General features: G+C 41.2%; 1 protein-coding gene across 4 annotated transcripts in view; it reads right to left on the bottom strand.

The window, feature by feature from the left end:
- The window catches only part of SNX10 (sorting nexin 10), a 79,302-nt gene that overhangs the window by 22,136 nt on the left and 35,875 nt on the right, over positions 1–21,291 (bottom strand). For 3 of the 4 annotated variants that reach the window (XM_038770969.1, XM_038770961.1, XM_038770979.1), the window contains exons 2-3: positions 15,672–15,720; positions 6,982–7,068 (exon numbers count right to left, since the gene is read on the bottom strand). In XM_038770969.1, coding sequence (XP_038626897.1) covers positions 6,982–7,068; positions 15,672–15,695 — 111 coding nt within the window. In that variant the 5' untranslated portion in view covers positions 15,696–15,720. Of the gene's footprint in view, positions 1–6,981; positions 7,069–15,638; positions 15,721–21,291 lie in introns of those variants that run through there. The other variant, XM_038770988.1, reaches the window with a different exon arrangement.

The following is a 21,291-nucleotide window of genomic DNA, read 5'->3' as shown; positions in this document are numbered from 1 at the left end:
ACTGTTGGGTAGGGACTGTCTCTATATGTTGCCATCTTGTACTCCCCAAGCGCTTAGTACGGTGCTCTGCACACAGTAAGCACTCAATAAATACGATTGATTGATTGATTGATTACAGCAGAAACTGAGCCCAGAAATGTTGGGTGACCTGTCCAAGAACCGCAGCAGGCTGGGATGAAGTTGGGGCTAAAATCTGCTAGTTGCGTGGCCAAGAGGAAAGAGCACAGGCCTGGGAGTAATTCATTCATTCGACTGCATTTATTGAGTGCCTACTGTGTGCAGAGCACTGTATTAAGCGCTTGAGAAGTACAAGTTGGTCCCTACCCAACAACAGGCTCCCAGTCTAGAAGGGGGAGACAGACAACAAAACAAAACATGTGGACAGGTGTCAAGTCATCAGAACAAATAGAATTAAAGCTTCGCCACTTGTCTGCTGTGTGATCTTGGGCAAGTCATTTTACTTCTCTGTGCCCAGTTCTCTCATCTGTAGAATGAGGATTCAATACCCGTTCTCCCTCCTATGTGAGCCCCATGAGGGACCTGATGATCTTGTATCTATCCCATTGCTTAGTACAATGCTTGCCACACAGTAAGTGCTTAACAAATACCACAATTATTCATTATTATCAAATCCTGACTCCCCATCCTGTGCGCTTTCCACTGGCTGCACTGCTTCTCCTTTAGAAGAGGGATTCAATTTTTCTTAATGGAGCACAACAAAATGAAATTCATACAGGGAAAAGCACAAGGTAATTGCATTTTCAATCAACGGTATTTACAGAACGCAAACATAGGCTGGGGAAAGTTAGGCACAAGGTACTACTGAAAATGATTTGGGAATTAACTTCTTGATGATGATGCGCCATAACCTAAATGCTTTTGTCACAAATGCCAGCACGGTGCTGATGGAGTAACAGGAGTGTGAAACACAAGCCCCAGTAAGTAACATTTCTGTTAAATTATGTTTTTTTCTGAACTGAATAATAATAAATAATAAAAATAACTGTGGCATTTGTTAAGCGCTTACTATGTGCAGGCACTATACTAAGCACTGGGCGGTGGGGAATACAAGCCAATCAGGTTGGACACAGTCCCTGTCCCATATCGGGCTCACAGTCTTAATCTCCTGTTTACAGATGAAGTAACTGAGGCACAGAGAAGTGAAGTGACTTGCCCAAGGTTCCACAGCGAAGTGGCAGAGCTGTGATTAGAACCCATGACCTTCTGACTCCTGGGCCCATATGCTATCCACTAAGCCACGCTGCTAAATTTGCTTATACAATAACACAGAGAAACTAGGAAGAATTCAATGATTCAAATAAGCACTTAATAAATAAATTTAAAAATTCAAGGAAAAGTGATCAAAATGATTAAATGGATGAAAAATAAATCCACTGAGGAAAGATTTAAGAAACTGGAGTTGACACCCAGAGGGATAAAAAATGAAGAGATGGTAAAGAAAAGTAACAATAATTGTGGTGTTTGTTAAGTGCTTACCATGTGCCAAGTATTGTAATAGTAATAATAATAATAATAATGGTATTTGTTAAATACTTACTATGTGTCAAGCACTGTTCTAAACACTGGGGTAGATACAACGTAATCAGGTTGTCCTACATAGAGCTCACAGACTTAATCTCCATTTTCCAGATGATACCTCATCTGAGGCCCAGAGAAGTCAGGTGACTTGCCCAAGGTCACACAGTGGACATGTGACGGGGCCGGGATTAGAACCCACGACCTCTAAGTGCTGGGGCACATACAAGATAATCGGGTTGAACAGAGCACCTGTTCCATATGAGGTTCCCAATCTGAGAAGAAAGGAGAACAGGCACTGAATTGCCACTTTACAAATGAGGAAGCTGAGGCACAAATCAGTCACCTGACCTGCCCAAAGGCACACACAGCAGGCAAGTGGCAGAGATGGGATTAGAACCTAGGTCCTCGGACTCTCAGGCCCGTGCTCTTTCCATTAGGCCATGCTGTTTTCCTCAATAAGTACGCAAGATGTTTAGGAGGACAATGCAGACCAGTGGAGTCCTCTAACACAGAGCGCTGCTCGTGAAAAAATGACAACAAAGGAGGGTTCAGTTGAGAAAAGGAAGAAATGGAAGGTACTGTGGTCTAGTAGAATTTAAATCCTATTTCTTGAGCGCTTACTGTAGAAATAGAAATAGAAAGAGGACAGATCTGTGAATCAAAGACCCAGGTTCTAATTCCAGCTCGGCCACTGATCTGCTGTGTGGCCTTGGGCAACTCATTTAATTTTTCTAGGTCTGTATCCTCATCTGTAAAATAGGACCCCTCCCTGCTTCTTAGACTCTGAGCTCCAGGTGAGATGGACCCTGTCACTTATATAATTATCCTAAATCTACCCCAGCGCTTATTAGAGTACTTGGCCTTATAGTAAGCACTTAATCAGTAACATTTATTGAACACTTACTGTGTGCAGAGCACTGTACTAAGTGCTTTGGAAAGTACAATATATACAGTTGATAGACATACTCCCCCCCATTAGGAGCTTACAGTTTATAAAGGGAAATGGACATTAAAATAAAATACAAATAGGGGAAATAGGAGAGCATAAGTATATGTACATTAAGTGCTGTAGGGTTGGAGTGATTACCAACAGATGATTCCTGCCCTCAAGGAGTTTACAATATTAAATGCCACAAAAAAGAACTTGACACTTTAGGTGATTTAATAAGGCTACCATGGGTGGTGGTGGAATCCTTTGCCTCTGAAGATCTTTTTATAAAGAACAATTGACTCTCTTGCCCATGTTCACAATTCACCTGCCTGGAGGCGGGGGCTGGACCAACTGACTTTTTAAGGTCCCTTCCAACTCAAGGATTCTTTCCTAGCCCGAAACATCCTGCAATTCGATTCTGTATGTTAGCAGGAAAAGACTCACATTTAATTCACACTCAAAAGTTTTTCTTAAAAATATGAGCAGATACCAACTGAAGAAGATTATCAAGGGGAAACAATCCAGATTAAATCTCACTCTATAGAGACCTCTGTTAAAAAGATGTCAAAGATCCAGTCACATTAATTTTACCGCCTGTAGAAGGAACGCATCAGTCAGTTGCATTTATCGAGCACTGACTGAGTGCAGAGCACTGTACTAAGCTCTTGGGAGCGTTTAATTTAACAATATAACAGATATGTTTCCTGCCCACAATGAGCTTACAGTCTAGAGGGGGAGACAGACATTAATATAAGTTATAGATATGTATATATCAAGCTCATGGTGAGAACCAGGGAGCAACACAACCTCACAAGACATAGAGAAAACATATTACCTTAAACTCATTTGTGGGCAGGGAATGTGTCTGTTTAATGAATATCACCACTGCAATAGAGAAGACCATCAGGACCGCCCCTCTGAGGACTATTGATTTATTCATAAATCTTTCTATTCCCTTTCTATGATTCTTGTTTTCTAATTGTTCCTATTGTCCGTGCCCTATTTTTTTTTCTAATTGTCTATCTTCCCCTACCAAGATTCTGAGCCCTTTGTATAACAGCACTGTAATTGCTTATTTGGTACTCTCCCCAGTGCTTAGAACATTGTTCAGCACAAATCAAGTTCTCAACAAATACCTTTACTCCTTCTAACCCCTGTCATTCATCTTTTCATTCCCTGATAACCCAGTATATAAATACACCCAAGAGCTATGTTTATTCTATTATGGGAGTTTACTTCGCATACTTCTTCATTTTTTCCCTCCATCTCCCTCAAGGCCCAGGTCAGTGTTTTCTAATTTCTTTCTAACTCCCCAAGGGCCTAAAACTGTGTTTGGTACACATCAGGTGCTCATCATCATCATCAATCATATTTATTGAGCGCTTACTGTGTGCAGAGCACTGTACTAAGCGCTTGGGAAATACAAGTTGGCAACATATAGAGACAGTCCCTACCCAACAGTGGGCTCACAGTCTAAAAGGTGCTCAATAATGACATCCTACATTACCTACCTACATCACTTGAGATTTGGATTCATTTCATGTTAAACTTTCTATATCCACTCTGGGGCCACAGAGTGGAAAATCTAGTGGAAACAGACTTGATCACTCATCTGTTACGACTTCAGATAACCCTCCACTCTGAAATAAATTTTTAACAGGCTGCAAATTCATCTCACATCTCCATAAATCATAAATTTGAACCTGCTATCTAGAGACAAGGGGAGCTATTTATTAGCAAGTAACAGGATGGCCGAGGGTTGTTTGCCTCTGCATTGGAATATGTAGACACACTCATACAGAGTTTAAAACATTTGCAATTTTTGAAATGAGAGTAGAATCAGTCCTCCTATAACACAGGGGCCGTGTTCTTAAAGAACCTCATGTAACAGTGCTCCCTGACTTGACATACAGATCACATATCTATTTCTTCTGATACCAGATCACACTCTATCCGGAACAGATGCAGAATCATGGAAAGAACTTTCTCAAGATCCTCAACAGCGTTCTACCCAAGCAGGGTAATGATAACTCACATTAAGGCACAACTAACTGCTATTCTCTTTCAAGAGGCAGTGTGGCCTAGTGGAAAGAATATGGGCCTGGAAGCCAGAGAACCTGGGTTCCAATCCCAGTTCTGCCACTTACCTGCTGTGTGACCTCGGCAAGTCACTTCACTTGTCTGTGCCTCAGTTCCCTTATCTACAAAATGGGGATTTAATACCTGTTCTTCCTCTTACTTAGACTGTGGCGCCTGATTATCTTGTATCTACCCCAGTGTTTAGTACAGTACTTGACACATAGTAAGTGCCTAATAAAAACCACAATTCTTCTTCTTCTACTCACTCCTCTAGTTATTCTCCTCTCTCACCAACACCCATTCACTATCCACTGGCCCTTCCTCCTGCAAAATTATCTTGTAATAATAATAATAATTATGTCATTTGTTACGTGCTTACTACGTGCCAAGCACTGTTCTAAGTGCATACAAGGTAGATACAAGGTAATCAAGTTGTCCCATGTGGGGCTCATAGTCTTAATTCCCATTTTACTGATGAGGTATCTGAGGCACAGAGAAGTTACGTGATTTGCCCAAAGTCACACAGCAGACAAGTGGCAGAGCCGGGATTAGAACCCACGTGCTCTGACTCCCAAACCTGTGCTCTTACTGCCATGCTGCTTCTGAGCCTGACGGTTGAATGTCAAGACAGTTACAGTGCCTGGCACACAGTAAGTGCTTAACAAATACTAGAATTATTATTATTTAAAAAAATTCTATATGGCCTATGTGAGGGGCCATCCAGCAGGGTAAACAGGCAGAAAGGTGCAGAAGCTTCTGGTTTAGAGACAGTGCTCACTCATCATAACCCACCCCAGAAGGAAATCTCTTTTGCATACGACTCACCTAGGACTTAGACTTGTAAGTCCACTGTGGGCAGGGAGTTTACTGTCTATTATTATATTGTACTCCCCTCAAGCACTTAGTACAGTGCTCTGCACACAGTAAACGCTCAATAAATACGATAGATTAAATGAATGAATTGGGAACATCAGCCTGAATGCAGCCAAACCTCTCAAGGCTCCCAAATCTAATAATCAAGATATGCTGGCAGCAAACTACTACTTAAGCAGCCTCTGAGTGCAGTAGTGTGTAGCCCCAAAATAATAATGATAATAATGATGGTATTTGTTAAGTACTTACTATGTGCCAATCACTGTTGTAAACCCTAGGGTAGATACAAGATAATCAGGTTGTTCCAAGTGGGGCTCACAGTCTTAATCCTAATTTTACAGATGAGGTAATGAGGCACAGAGAAGTGAAATGACTTGCCCATGGCCACACAGCAGGCAAGTGCGGAGCCGAAATTAGAACCCACGTCCTCTGACTCCCAAGCCCATGTTCTTGCCACTAGGCCAAGCTGCTTCCCCACCCTCGTTGCAAACAGACTCTAGACGGTGAGCTTGTTGTGAGCCGGGAATGTGTCTAACAACTCTGTTGTATCTTACTCTCCCAAGCACTTAGTACAGTGCTCTGCACACAGTAAGCACTCAATAAATACCATTGATTGATTGATTAATTGAAACAGCTACGAGCCGGTGTTGCAAATGAGAGTCCGACCTCAAAAGAAACTGGCCACGCAATCCACCTACATTGGCTAAAATTTGGCAATAGCCTGCATAAAACTCTGAATGCCGCCCCCACCTCCCCCGCCGCCCCTTGTAAAAAAAAAATGAAACAAAAAAACAAAAAAAAAACTAGGAGCTATTTCCTGAAACAGAGCTGGAAGGAAGAAGTGAAATATAAGAAATCATAGAGCTGGAAGGGACCTGTAAGAGGTAATTTATTTTTTTCTCTCTGATTCCAGGCAGTCTTGCACCACAACCATGCAAAAAGGATGTAACCCTCCTCAGAAAGGTCTCCAGAGAACGCAGTTGCAACAACGTTCTATCTCTGAAAAACTAATGACTACCACTTTTTTTTCAGTTCAACAGATTACATTATTTTAAAATTAACGCAATTCCTATGTTTTCCCCCCAGTGGAAACTACAGAGGACCTAGTCATAAGGCAACTTAATCATTCATAACATATCTTCCACTTTCTGATTACCCAGGCAAACATTTTACATGTCCTAGGGAAAAAAAAAAAGGAGCAAGCTTGGGCTTTAGATTTACCGAGCTATATATTATTAATATAGAGTGCGCAGTAACAGGAAAAATAAGAAAATGGGTAGTGAGATGTAGATAAATTTCAAATTTTAATCATATCATTGAACATGAGGCAATAAAACACAATATAAACCTACTAACTCATTTCTGCAGGAGCCAAACAGTTTGGCAATTATAACATCTCAAGGAATAGCTTGAAGCCATTTAAGAAGTATTGGTTGTAATTTCTAATAAGTTTAAAGAACTTTTTTGAAGTTCAAAAACTTCAGACATTCTTATCCTGAGGAACAGACTACTCTCTAATTCTGTCCCCTTCTACCCGAGAAATTCTCTTTTTTACTTACATGAATGCATATCTCATAGTCAATATAGGAGTGCCAAAAATCTTCCTTCTGAATCCTGGGATCTCGGACCCAGACGCTCACAAATTCCTGGAACAGCATAATGGATCAAATGATTTGTTTCAGCATACAGAAAAGACTTGTAAAACTAAAGAGAAACCACTTCCCTAGAACGTGAACTGAAGTGGGATTCTACACAGTGTGGCAATCTTTTAAATGGAGAAGCAAAAAAAAAAAAAAAAGTAATGAATCATCTTCCACAGAGATGTCCGGAAAAAAATCTTACCTCGGAGTGACGATATAAAAAAGGCAATGTTTCAAAGTAGCCATGGTGGAGGGGTAGGGTAGCTGAGAAGAAAGAGTGTGATTTTAGTCTGGGGAATTTTTTGTGGTAGGGGGGAAATAAAGCCACTGATCAGCCTAAATTATGCTCATCAATTTTTTTAAAAAAACGTGTAGTTTAAATTACATCTGTCAAGTCAATTTGACAGAATATTTAATCACCATAATGGTAAATAGGATGTTCTAGCCAATCTCTCAATCTTGAAAATCTAAAATAAAATAAAAAGGTTTATCTGTCCACCAGTCACTGATGAATGCTTAGGCCTTTGGGTCTGCTTGCTTCCAGGTCAGGGAGAGTAATTCAGTCATACTTAATGAGCGCTTACATGTGCAAAACACTGTACTAAGCACTTGGGAGAATATAATATAACAAACAGACCCATCCCTGCCCACAAAGGAGGGGTGGAAAGGACTGTGGGGAAGAGGAAAAGCAGAGGGCAGAAACAGTTCTATGACTGAGCTCCATAAACACCACAATTTCTTGTTTTGGTATTTTTAAGCACTTCCTATGTGTCAAGCACTAAACCAAGCATAGGGATAGCTTCAAGATAATGAGGTCAGACACAGTCCACATCCCAAATGGGGCTCACAGTCTAGTTTAGATTTAATTCCCATTTTACAGATGAGGGAACTGAGGCATAGAGATGTTAGATAACTTGCCCAAGGTCATTGTTTAGTATTACTAGATTGGGACTCTACAAATTTAAACTCTAGGCTTGTTTGTGACCAAAAGGGTCTAAAAATGACAAAAGGCTGTTCCTAGCCTGAGGAAAAGAGAATTGAGTGTTTATAAGTGTTTATAAGAGAGAGAAGCAGTGTGGACTAGGCTCAAGGATCATACCATCTGGTGGACAGAGACTCAGTGAAATTATCAATTTTAAAAAATAATTTCTGAAGTGAGGATAATATAGATTGAAAGCTTGCTGTGGGCAGGGAATGCATCTGTTTAATAATAATAATAATGATAGCATTTGTTAAATGTTTACTATGTGCCAAGCACTGTTCTAAGCCCTAGGGTAGATACAAGGTAATCAGTTGTCCCACATGGGGCTCACAGCCTTAATCCCCACTTTACAGATGAGGTAACTGAGGCACAGAGAAGTTAAGTGACTTGCCCAAAGTCACACAGCTGACAAGTGGCAGAGGCGGCATTAAAACCCGCAACCTGTTGTATTGTACTCTCCCCAATGCTTAGTACAGTGCTGGGCACACAGCAGTCACTCAATAAATACAACTGACTGAATGACTAATATAGGGGGACCCAAGTCTTGCGAATAACTGATAAAACTTTTCAATTGTTCTGGAAGGAGTTTTCATATTCAACTAAAAACCAGATGAAACATTTAATTGAGAAAGTATCTAAAATGGTATGAAAATACCTACCACTTCCACAGCTCACCTGATAGGTATTTTTCACCCAAGTACTGATTGAAAAAAATTATAATAATAATGATGGTATTTGTTAAGTACTTACTATGTGCCAAGCACTGCTAATGAGCTAAACTTTGGAAATCTTCTCTTCGTGTGATGAACTGCTGCAACAGTACCAGTAAAATCTCATATAATAATACTTAATAATAGTAATAATGGCATTTATTAAGTGCTATATGCAAAGCACTGTTCTAAGCACTGGGGTGGTAACAAGGAGATCAGGCTGTCTCACAGTCTTAATCCCCATTTTACAGATGAGGGAACTGAGGCACAGAGAAGTTAAGTGACTCGCCCAAAGTCACACAGCTGACAATTGGCAGAGCCAGGATTCGAACCCATGACCCCTGACTCCAAAGCCCATGCTCTTTCCACTGAGCCACGCTGTTCCATAAGTACTTATCGTACTTATTAAGAACTTACTATGTGCCAGGCACTGTACTAAGTCCTTGAGTGGATACGAGCACATTGGGTTGGACCCAGTACCTGTCCCCCGTGGGGCTCAAACTCTCAATCTCCATTTTACAGATGAGGTAACTGAGGCACAGAGAAGTGAAGTGATTTGCCCAAGGACACACAACAGGCAAGTTAAATATTAATGATAATGGTTCTTCTGCAAAATTAATGTGAAGTGGTCAATGTTAGGTGTAGCTCATGGATAAAATATTACCCTGTTGCATGTTTGGTAAATTCTACAAATTCTAAAGGCGCAACATATTCCCAAAGTTTCTGTAAATGCAGCAATACCTGACTATTTTTTAACTTGAAGTTTCTAGTTATTTTGTTTCTGAATGCAAATTAGTGAGGCATTGTTATTCTCCGTCAGAAGGTAGGCCAACTGAAAGATAGGCCATGAAATAACTATTGAAAGGCAGACAATTCATACATTCATTATTGTATTTCCAACCCTCAGTGCAAAGCATTAATGCTAGTGCATTTAAACTGGCATAGTTAACTGTGGATTGGTCAAGTCAATCAATAAATCAAATGATATTTATCTAGTGCTTACTATGTGCAGAACAGTATATTAAGTGCTTAGGAGAGTATAATACAACAGAATGAGCAAACCCGTTCCCTGCCCACAGCTCATTTGAAAGGGCACCATCTAAAGAAACATTAAGTTCAGCGTTGAGTACAGTGCTTGGCATATAGTAAGTGCTTAACAAAAAACATAGTGATGATTAATGTTATTGTGCTTTCAAATAAGGTAGTCCTGTGGAGAGCTAAATGCTGTTAGGGACATGGGTGAAACAATTGTTATTGAGATTACCCTGGGTTTACAGAAAGTCATGAGAACTTTTGTTTCAGGTCAGGCTTCCCTGGAAGTAAACTTGGATTCTCCGGAGTCCTTGCCATACTTATCCATCAGCAGCCTCATTTCTACTCTTCTAAACTGTAGATGCGTTGTGGGCAGGGAATGTGTACCTGTAATGTTATATTGTACTCTCCCAAGTGCTTAGTACAGTGTTCTGCACACAGTAAGCACTCAATAAATACGACTGACTATTCCTCAGACCCTTTGCTTGTCTTGGTGACATTCATTCATTCAATCGTATTTATTGAGTGCTTACTGTGTGTACTAAGCACTGTACTAAGCGCTTGGGAAGTACAAGTTGGCAACATATAGAGACAGTCCCTACCCAACAGTGGGCTCACAGTCTAGAAGGCTCACAGGGTAGTGCCTTTAATAAATGCTATACAAAAAATAACAAATAATCCCTCTCCAACACAAAAAGGACTACGAAGAATAAATCTGTCAAATTCTGCTGGCTCCTATTGTGCCCTTTAGCAAGTCACTTAACTTCTTTGTACCTCAGTTTCCTCATCTGTAAAACAGGGATTAAGTGCCTGTTCTTCTCCCTTAGACTATGAACCCCATGTTGGGCAGGGGCAGTGTCTGATGTATTGGATCTACTCCTGTGTTTGTTACATTGTTACACTGTACTCTCCCAAGTGCTTAGTACAGTGCTCTGCACACACTAAGCACTCAGTAAATGCAACTAACTGATTCTAGCACTTAAGCACAGTGCTTGGCACATTGTAAGTGCTTTACAAACTCAATTTATAATAATAATAATGGCATTTTTAAGTGCTTACTATGTGCCAAGCACTGTTCTAAAGCTCTGGGGGGATACAAGGTAATCAGGTTGTCCCACATGGGGTTCACAGTCTTAATCCCCACTTTACAGATGAGGTAACTGAGGCACAGAGAAGTTAAGTGACTTGCCCAAAGTCACAAGAATACATTTAGCAAATTGGGAAGGACTTTCCTTCCTGCTCCCATCAATCACCTGGACACCCAAATACACAGAGTTGGCTCCCTCCACAGGTGCCCAATCTATGGGGGTGGTAGCCACCACAACCTTTTAATTTTTTTTGAGCTGGATTTTAAGATTCACTCATCCCAGGCTCTGATGAGCCCTGAGAGTGTCCAATCTGGGCTGAATCAACACTAAATGGCAGCTTTCTGACCTATTAGCTCTTTGAGATGTCACTTCCCCCCAGAAAATTCCTGCCCCAGTGCTCAAAATGACTAGTTGGGCACCTATCAATCAATCGGTGGTATTTATTTAGTCACACTAAGTTAAGTGCTTGAGAAAGTACAAGAAAGTAAGGAGCCAAGTAAATACACCAGTAAATGGACACCTTTCCCTCCCAAATATTCATTCAGTTCTAATGCACTGCGGTCTTGTACTGGCTAAAAAAATATTTCATTATCATCCTATAATAGATGAAATATAATACATTGGGTGATGTACCTTCAAAACATATAGCTTAGCCCTAGATGAAAATGTTTTCCTACTACTTTAAGTTACAGAAGAAGACTGTAGTCCTTAGTCGTGACAGGCGTATGAGACAGAAATAGAGACCTACTCAACAACAGTACCTCAACCTAAGAATATAATGAAATCCACATATCGACCTGTTAAAAATGAGTGGTTATTATGAAGCTGGTTGAAAGTGGTTATTAGGAAGGAAGGAAGGCACTTAGAACAGCGCCAGAGCTTAGAATAGTGCTTGACACACAGTGAGCACTTTACAAATACCATAATTACAATAATATTGTACTTCCCAAGCGTTTAGTACAGTGCTCTGCACACAGTAAGCACTCAATAAATATGACTGAATGAATGAATACTGGGAAAAGCCAAGATAAAGTTTGCTTATTGGGAACAAAACTCCTACACAGTCAATACAACCAAAGCAAGAATTCGACATTTTCCCAGTAAATCCCTGGATTGTTTACCTCCCTTTTTCATTTTTTTTCTTTTATTTGATTGTAACAAACCTATTTGGCAGACTATTTGTGCAAGCTGACTTGGAACAATAAGATAAAGAAGTTTTTTTAAAAAAATATCTGAACTCCAGGCAGCACACTTTCTGCTCCACAAGAAGTTCAATGTAGTAAAATGTTCCTCTGCAAATTTTCAGACAGGAAAAGGAGTGGAAAGGAAAGGATGACCTTTGAAAATGGCACACAAAACTTCACTAAGGGCCTCAAAATAATGCATATGAAAAAAAGTAATTTGACATTCTAGGAAGGTCACTGATAGACTGTAAGCTTGTTGAAGACAGGGATCACGTTTACTAACTCTGTTGTAGTTTCCCAAGTGTGTAGTACAGTGCTGTGCATAGAGTAATGCACTCAAATACTATTGATTGATTTTATAGTAATAATAATAATGGCATTTATTAAGCACTTACTATGTGCAAAGCACTGTTCTAAGCGCTGGGGAGGTTACAAGGTGATAAGGTTGTCCCACGGGGGGCTCACAGTCCTAACCCCATTTTACAGATGAGGTAACTGAGGCCCAGAGAAGTTAAGTGACTTGCCCAAAGTCACACAGCTGACAACTGGTGGAGCCGGGATTTGAATCCCTGACCTCTGACTCCAAAGCCCATGCTCTTTCCACTGAGCCACGCTGCTTCTCTTTTATGCCAGGGTTATTCATACACAAGTGCTGCTCTGACTCATTTGTGATGTTTTACCTAGTGGAAAGAGCTTGCGAGTCAGAGGACCTGGGTTCTAATCCCAGCTCCTCCACTTGTCTGCTGGGTGACCCTGGGCAAGCCACTTGATTTATCTGTGCCTCAGTTACCTCATCTATAAAGCGAGGATAAAGATTATATGCCCTATGTGGGACAGGGACTGTGTCCAACTCAGTTAACTTGTATGTACAGCACTTAGTACACTTCCTGGAACATGGTAGGTGCTTAACAAATACCATTAAAAAACAAAACAAAAAGAAAAAGAAAAAACACAGAATGATCTACTGCTAAAGATACAAGTCTGCTATGTTCCTCTGAGAGTTGCTTTCATTCTCTGTTTGCCACTGTCATTCTAAGGCCCAGCAAACAGCTATTAAAGGTAGTTTTTCAGTCTACATCACATCAATTCAAGAGTGGGAAAAGGAGTATGTTGGCCATGGAAAGAAACAACCGGATTTTCCAGAGGGGAAAACTGAACAAAAGGGGAAACCATGAAACACATTCCCACTGGGTCAATTCTTTTGTATTTTCCTATAAGACATCAGTGTCATGAGGCATCAGGTGGAAAGTTCATTCATTGGTTCCAGTCTGACCACTTTGCAAAAGCTTTCCCACAAGACTATACAATTTTACTGTTTAATCCCAGATTGTAAAGCATGGAAGATGCCTCAGTGTGGAGTCTGGAGCAGAATAAAAGAAAAAAAATGATCTACCAATGGGACAGATATAATTTTACCGCAGTGCAGTAAAATCTTGGAAGGGGAAAGAGGGGAGTGTCTCTGTAAAGAGAAACCAGTTGCTTATATGTCACCAAAAATAACAAGTTGCTCTGTAAAACAGAAAAATAAAGTTGGCATTCTTTCCAGATCTCAGGCACCGGGAGATACAGTCGAAAATTAAAATGGCTAATTACACCAAAGACATAGTTGCCAAGCTTTTTTTTTTTCTTTTTTTCCTAGTCTCTGCCACTTGCTTCTTCACTGGCTTCTCGGTTCTGTCTCATTAAACTGAAGTGTTGATTCAGTTTGGCCCAACTGATTATTTTTATTAAAAGAGGAATCCATAATATTTTAATCGTAAATTAAAGTTGTGTGCATGAATGACTCTGAATTCATTTTAATCTTACTATGGCCCTTTGCCAAGCCTTCTTTATTGGGGGAAATGCATCAGTTAGATTACCGTTTTCTGGGTACTTAAACCAATGCTCAATTGGAAGACATTTAACAAGGGTAACACTCTCTTTTGTTCTCATCTCAAAATTTATTAAGGCAATAAAATTACTTTAACAAGGGAAACTGCAATCCTCTACTTTCCCCACATATTCACCCACTGAAGGAAAAATTTGAATGAGCCCCATGTGGGACAGGGACTGGATCTGAATGGATTATCTTTTATCTACACTGGCACTTAGTACAGTGCTCGGTACATAGTAAGAACTCAAATACCAATATTATTATTATCATTATTATTTTTATTGTGAGACCAGAAATTATGAATGGGGAGAGTGCTGATCTGGCTGATATGAAGTGGGAGGAAATTCCAAACCAGAGGGAGGATGCAGGCGAGGGATTGGTGGTGAGTAAGATGAGATGGAGGTGAGAAGGTTGGTGTAAGAGTGTGAGTTGTGTTGATTGAGTGCTTTTAAGACCAATGGTAATAATAATAATAATAATAATAATAATAATAATAATAATAGCATTCATTAAGCGCTATGTGCAAAGCACTGTTCTAAGTGCTGGAGAGGTTACAAGGTGATCAGGTTGTCCTATGTGGGGCTCACAGTCAATCCCCATTTTACAGATGAGGTAACTGAAGCACAGAGAAGTGAAGTGACTTGCCCAAAGTCACACAGCTTTAAAGTCACACAGCTGACAAGTGGCAGAGCCGGGATTTGAACCCATGACCTCTGACACTAAAGCCCGTACTCTTTCCACTGAGCCACGCTGCTTCTGGTAAGGAGACTCTGTTTGACGCGGAGATGGACTGACAACAACTGGAGATTACTGAGGAGACGGGAGACGAGCGGTCCTCTTCAGACTGTGATGAGCCAACTTGTACTTCCCAAGCGCTTAGTACAGTGCTCTGCACACAGTAAGCGCTCAATACGACTGATTGATTGATGAGCACCATCACTTTTAGAGTGCATCTCTGTGGAAATGCTGGGCTCCCTTTCAAAAAGAAAGGCTTTTAAGAATTTTCCTTATCAAATGGGCTAGACCCTCCTAAAATCACATCTCCTTTAATCGGTCAATAGTATGCATGGAGCGCTTACTATGTGCAGAGCACTGACTAAGCACTTGGGAGAGTACAATATAACAGAATTAGCAGCCTTCACTGACTAAGATCTTCCTTCTTTTCGCCTAAGTGCTTGGGTCTGTTCCCCTTAAGCACTTCGATACTTACCCTTCCCCCAGACCACAGCAGGCATGCACATTTTCATCTGTATTTTACTTTAATGTCTATATTCCCCAACTAGACCCTACACTCCTTGTGAGTGGGGATCATCTTTACCTGATTGGTTGTATTGTACTCTCCCTAGAAGATAGAGTGGGGGAGTCAGGGAGACCTGGGTTCTAATCCTGGCTCTGCCAATTGTCTGCTGTGTGATCTTGGGCAAGTCAAAACTTCTCTGGGCCTCAGTTACCTCATTTGAAAAATGGGGATTAAGACCGTAAGCCCCATGTGAGACATGGACTGTGTCCAACCTGATTAGCTTGTATCTAGCCCAGCGCTTAGTACAATGTCTGGCATCTATTAAAGGCTTAACAAATACCATAAAAAAGTGCTTAGTACAGTGAGTGCTTTGCACCCTTATGTACATAGCTGTAATTTATGTATATTAGAGTTAGAAGATAGAGTTAATGGAGTTAAAGAAAGATGAAATAAAAATCCAGTCAAACCTTGTTCCTTATGAATTAAAAGAGATTGCATACCGCTTTCTTGTGCTCTGGAGACATCTTCAAAAAGTCACAAAAAATCAACCTGAAAAAACAAAATGGTCACACTGATTTACTTAACTCTTATGATATTCAGCCAAAATCCAGCCAAAACCTCCAAATACATCATTTGATTCCACTGTATTGTTGTATGGCCTTGGCAAACGACAATCTCTCCGTACCTCAGTTTCCTTACCTGTAAAAGTGGGATAAAATTATATCCTACCTATTTATTAGATTGTGAACCCCAACTGACTCAGAAGCTGTGTTTGCTATGCCTATCTTGTAATCCATCCTGGCACTTTGCACAAGGCTTACCCCCAAAATAAACATTTGAAATCATAACTAAAAAAGTTATATTTCTGGGAACTGTCCCTTAATCTTGAATATTCCCATCCTATTTTCCCTACCTCCTGGAATCTATGCAATCTATGAATCTATGTAATCTCTGGACCTATCATCATCAATCGTATTTATTGAGCGCTTACTGTGTGCAGAGCACTGTACTAAGTGCTTGGGAAGTACAAGTTGGCAACATATAGAGACAGTCCCTACCCAACAGTGGGCTCACAGTCTAAAAGAATTTTATCCAATTGAATTAATTCATTCATTCAGTCATGTTTATTGAGTGCTTATTGTGTGCAGAGCACTGTACTAAGCACTTGGAAAGTACAATTCAGCAATGGAGACAATCCCTGCCCACAACAGGCTTACAGTCTAGAAGGGGGGAGACAGACCTCAAAACACGTAAACAGGCATCAGTAGCATCAATATAGATTTATAGATGTATACACAGCAAAACAAGTCAACAAGCATTAATACAAATAGAATTATAGATATGTACATATATACACAAGTGCTGTGGGGCAGGAGGGTAGAGAAAAGGGAGTGAGTCAGGGTGACGGGGAGGTGAGGGGGATCTGAGGAAAAGGGGGGCTTAGTCAGGGAAGGCCTCTTAGAGGACGTGATCCTTCAGTAGGGCTTTGAAGGGGGGAGTGATTGCTTGGAGGATTTGAGGAGGGAAGGCATTCCAGGACAAAGGTAGGAAGTGGGCCAGGGATCAACGGCAGGACAGGCGAGAATGAGGCACAGTTAGAAGGTTAGCGCCAGAGGATCGGAGCGTCCAGGCTGGGATGTAGAAGGAGAGAAGGGGAGTGAGGTAGGAGGGGGCAAGGGGATGGAGAGCTTTGAAGCCAATAGTAAGGAGTTTTTGCTTGATACAGAGGTCGATAGGTAAACACTGGAGATTTTTGAGGAGGGGGGTGACATGCCCAGGACGTTTCTGTAGAAAGATCATCCGGGCAGCAGAGTGAAGTATGGACTGAAGTGGGGAAGAGAAAGGAGGTAGGGAGGTCAGAAAGGTTGCTGATGCAATAATCCAGTCAAGACAGGATGAGTGATTGTACTACTGTGGTAGCTTTTTGGATGGAGAGGAAAGGATGGATCTTGGCGATGTGAAGGTGAGACCGGCAGGCTTTGGTGACGGACTGGATGTGTGGGGTGAACAAGAGAGCGGAGTCGAGGAGGACACCAAGGTTGCGGGCTTGTGAGACGGGAAGGCTGGTAGTGCCATCTACAGTGATGGGAAAGTCAGGGGGCAGCAGGGTTTGGGAGGGAAAATAAGGAGCTCTGTCTTGGACATGTTGAGTTTTAGGCAGCAGAAGGACATCCAAGTAGAGATATCCTGAAGGCAGGAGATGCGAGTCTGGAGGGCGGGAGAGATAACAGGGGAGGAGATATAGATTTGGGTATCATCCATACCTCCTAAGCGCTTAGCTACTCAGTAGACTCCCCATCCCCACAGTACTTATGTTCACAATCTTCATACTTGATTGTTTCCTCCTACCTGCAATTTATTTTCATGCTTGTCTTTCCAGCTAGATTGTTGTAAACATTTTAAGGGCAAAGATGGGTCTACTTACTCTACTGTACTCTGCCAAGAGCTTAGTACAATGCTCCACATACAGTAAAGCACTCAAAAAATACCACTGATTGATTAGATATATGGTACCAAATTTTCAAATTGCCAGTGTAGAAAAGGAAACAGTTAAAGCCCACTTCAAAATTGTCATGTAGACCATTTGGCTTTTACTATCTGCTCCAGGTATATAATAGAGTTTACTGCTTCCAAAATAAAATGAAAGGAGCTGGGAAACATATAGGTCTCAGTCAATTTTCCAGAATTGGACGTTCTCCCCACCCAGGTAAAAAAATAGACAGTCGTGACAATAAAAAGCCAAAATATATGCCTGATGGCATAAATTCTATCAAACCTTGATCTTCCATAAGACACCTGTATATATGTTTGTACAGATTTATTACTCTATTTTACTTGTACATATTTATTATTATATTTATTTTGTTAATGATGTGCATCTAGCTTTATTTCTATTCGTTCTGATGACTAGACACCTGTCCACATGTTTTGTTGTCTGTCTCCCCGTTCTAGACTGTGAGCCCGTTGTTGGATAGGGACCATCTCTATATGTTGCCAACTTGTACTTCCTAAGCACTTAGTACAGTGCTCTGCACACAGTAAGCGCTCAATAAATATGATTGAATAAATGACTATTCGGAATATTTTGTTGGGATTTTTTTTTAATTAACATCCAGCTTGTTTTCAATTACTCGTTTACTTTCTATGTTTGGACAATGGCTAACCAGTCAGTTTCACTTTCTGTTTCATTTCCTGCTTTTTAAGAGACTTAAGCACAGCTAGTCAGTCAATTGTATTTACTGAGCGTTTACTGTGTGCAGAGCACTGTACTAAATACTTGGGAGAGTATACTATAACAATATAACAGATACATTCCCTGCTCACAAGGAGCTTACAGTCTAGAGGGGGAGAGACATTAATATAAATAAATTACAGACGTACATAAGTGCTGAGGGGATGGGAGGGAGGGCGAATAAAGGGAGCAAGTCAGGGTGAGGCAGAAAGGAGTGGGAGAAAGGAAAGGAGGGTTTAGTTGGGGAAGGCTTCTTGGAGGAGATGTGTCTTCAAATAAGGCTTTGAAGGAGGGGAGGGTAATTGTCTCTCGAATATGAGGGAGGACGTTCCAGGCCAGAAGGAGGATGTGGGCGAGAGGTCTGTGGCAAGATAGATGAAATCTAGGCACAGTGAGAAGGTTAGCATTAGAGGAGTGAAGTGTGGGAGCTGGGTTGTAGTAGGAGAGTAGTAAGGGAAAGTAGGAAGGGGTGAGTGATTGAGTGTTTTAAAGCCAATGGTGAGGAGTTTCTGTTTATGTGGAGGTGGATGGGAAACCACTGGAATTTCTTGAGAAATAATAATAATAATGATGGTATTCGTTAAGCACTATGTGCAAAGCACTGTTCTAAGTGCTGGAGAGGTTACAAGGTGATCAGGTTGTCCCACGGGGGGCTCACAGTCTTAACCCCATTTTACAGATGAGGGAACTGAGGCACAGAGAAATTAAGTGACTTGCCCAAAGTCACACAGCTGACAAGTGGCGGAGCTGGGATTTGAACCCATGACCTCAGACTCCAAAGCCCGGGCTCTTTCCACTGAGCCACGCTGCTTCTCTAAGAAATGGGGAAACACGGCCTGAATGTTTCTGTAGAAAAATGATCCGGGCAGCAGAGTGAAGTATGGACTGGAGTGGGGAAAGACAGAAGGCAGGGAGATCAGCAAGGAGGCTGATACATTAATCAAGGCAATATAGAATAAGTGATTGGATTAACGTGGTAGCAGTTTGGATGGAGAGGAAAGAGGGGATTTTAGTGATGTTGCGCGAAGGTCGAACAGACAGGATTTAGTAATGGACGGAATATGTAGGCTGAATAAGAGAGAGGAATCAAGAATAACACCAAGGTTATGGACTTGTGAAACAGGAAGGATGGCGGTACTATCTACAGTGAGGTCAAGGGGAGGACAAGGTTTGGGTGGAAAGATAAATCAGTTCTGATTTAGACATGTCCCTGACCCACAAGGGGCTCACAGACAAGATGAGGGAAGCAGGCACTGTGAGGTGAAGTAACTTGTCCAAAAAGCAAATGGCAGAGCTGGGGTTATTGTTATGAGTAGTATTAATAATAATAATAATAATAATAATGGTAATGGTATGTGTGAGCACTGTAACTTAATGCTGGGGTAGATATAAGATAATCAAGTCCCACATGAGGCTCGCAGTATAAGTAGGAAGGGAGAACAGGTTTTGAATCCCCATTTCATTGACGAGGAAAGTGAGTCATAGAAAAGTTACTTGCCCAGAGTCACCCAGCAGGTATGGCTGAGCCAAGACTAGAACCCAGGTCCTCTAACTCTCAGGCCTGCGTTCTTTCCACGGGGCCATGCTGCTGCTGGAAAACTGATCTCCTGACTCCCAGCCTTGTGCTCTTTCCCCTGGTTCATGTTGCCTCCTCACTGTCAAGTACAAAATGAAAAATATAAATCGTGCCAAGTGGCCTTTTGTCCAATCTCACAACCTTGAATCTATGCCAGGGCTTAGCACATAGTAAGCAAGTAATAATGCCATAGCTATAACAGGCATTTATCCCCATCTTACCAGTGAAGAAACTAAAATACAGAAATTTGGTGACCTGCTGAAGGTCACACAGCCAGCAAGTAATGAAGCCAGAGCTAAACCTGGGTCTTTACCGTAAGCCCTTTCCAACATGTAATAGTTGGAACCTGGATTTTAAATTGCTTGGCTGGTAGAATAGAAACAAATAAAAAGATTGTGTTAAGCAGTGGGAAAATTCAGATCCTCAGAGGCTCTAAAAACAAAAGCAATATTTGGACAAGTGATCCTTAATTGTTAAAGGCAGGGAACATGTTCTGCTAAATTCTGTTGCATTGTACTCTCCCAAGTGCTTAGAACAGTGCTCTGCACATAGTAAGAGCTCAATAAATACCATTGAGTGATTAAACCTACCGCTACTTTCTTTTTGACCAGAAAGACAGCATTTTATTTCAAAGAGAAAAGCAAACAAATTAAACCAAGCAGGATTATCTTGATTTTATTATAGCCACAATCTCAGTCACATGAAAAGGTCAGCCTAAAGTCACTGAATAAAGTGATCAAAAGTTTCCCCTCCTGTGGGAATCTAGCAAAAATACATCTCGGCCTTTGCAGAGGTCAGAGCTGGGGTCGTGGAAACCTGAATCTTGTGCAGCCTCAAAGGGAACACTGGTTCTTATCTGGGACCCATCTAAAACGGGGAAGGAAAACTTTATCCACTCCCTTCTCTGGGCACTGCAGCTAATAATTTCTTGTATCCATGATCTATTTTAATTTCTGTCTCCCCCCTGTAGACTGTAAACTCTTTGTGGGCAGGGATCGCGTCTACCAATTAAGCTGTACAGTACTTTTTCAGGTATAAAACACAGTAAGCACCCAATAGTCCATCATACTTATTAATAATAATGGTATTTGTTAAGTCCCCTCTCAAAATCACACCTGGAGAGTTTCCAGTCTTCTACCAGTCTCAGCTATGAGTCAAGCAGAGGCCTGTCCATTCCATTCCCGGCTTGGGCAGTGGCTAGTGAGTGGAAGACAATCTGCTATAAGTCAAAATGCACCTGGGCTGGGCAGCAGCAGCATGGGAGAGAGTTAAGAGCAGAAACTCAAAGTTTACTGCGAGGTAGAAGGTAATA

The sequence above is a fragment of the Tachyglossus aculeatus genome, chromosome 2 (genome assembly GCF_015852505.1).
Source record: "Tachyglossus aculeatus isolate mTacAcu1 chromosome 2, mTacAcu1.pri, whole genome shotgun sequence".
Classification (NCBI taxonomy): domain Eukaryota; kingdom Metazoa; phylum Chordata; class Mammalia; order Monotremata; family Tachyglossidae; genus Tachyglossus; species Tachyglossus aculeatus.
The sequence above is the reverse complement of the archived record's forward strand: the minus strand, read 5'-3'. Positions and strand labels throughout refer to the sequence as shown.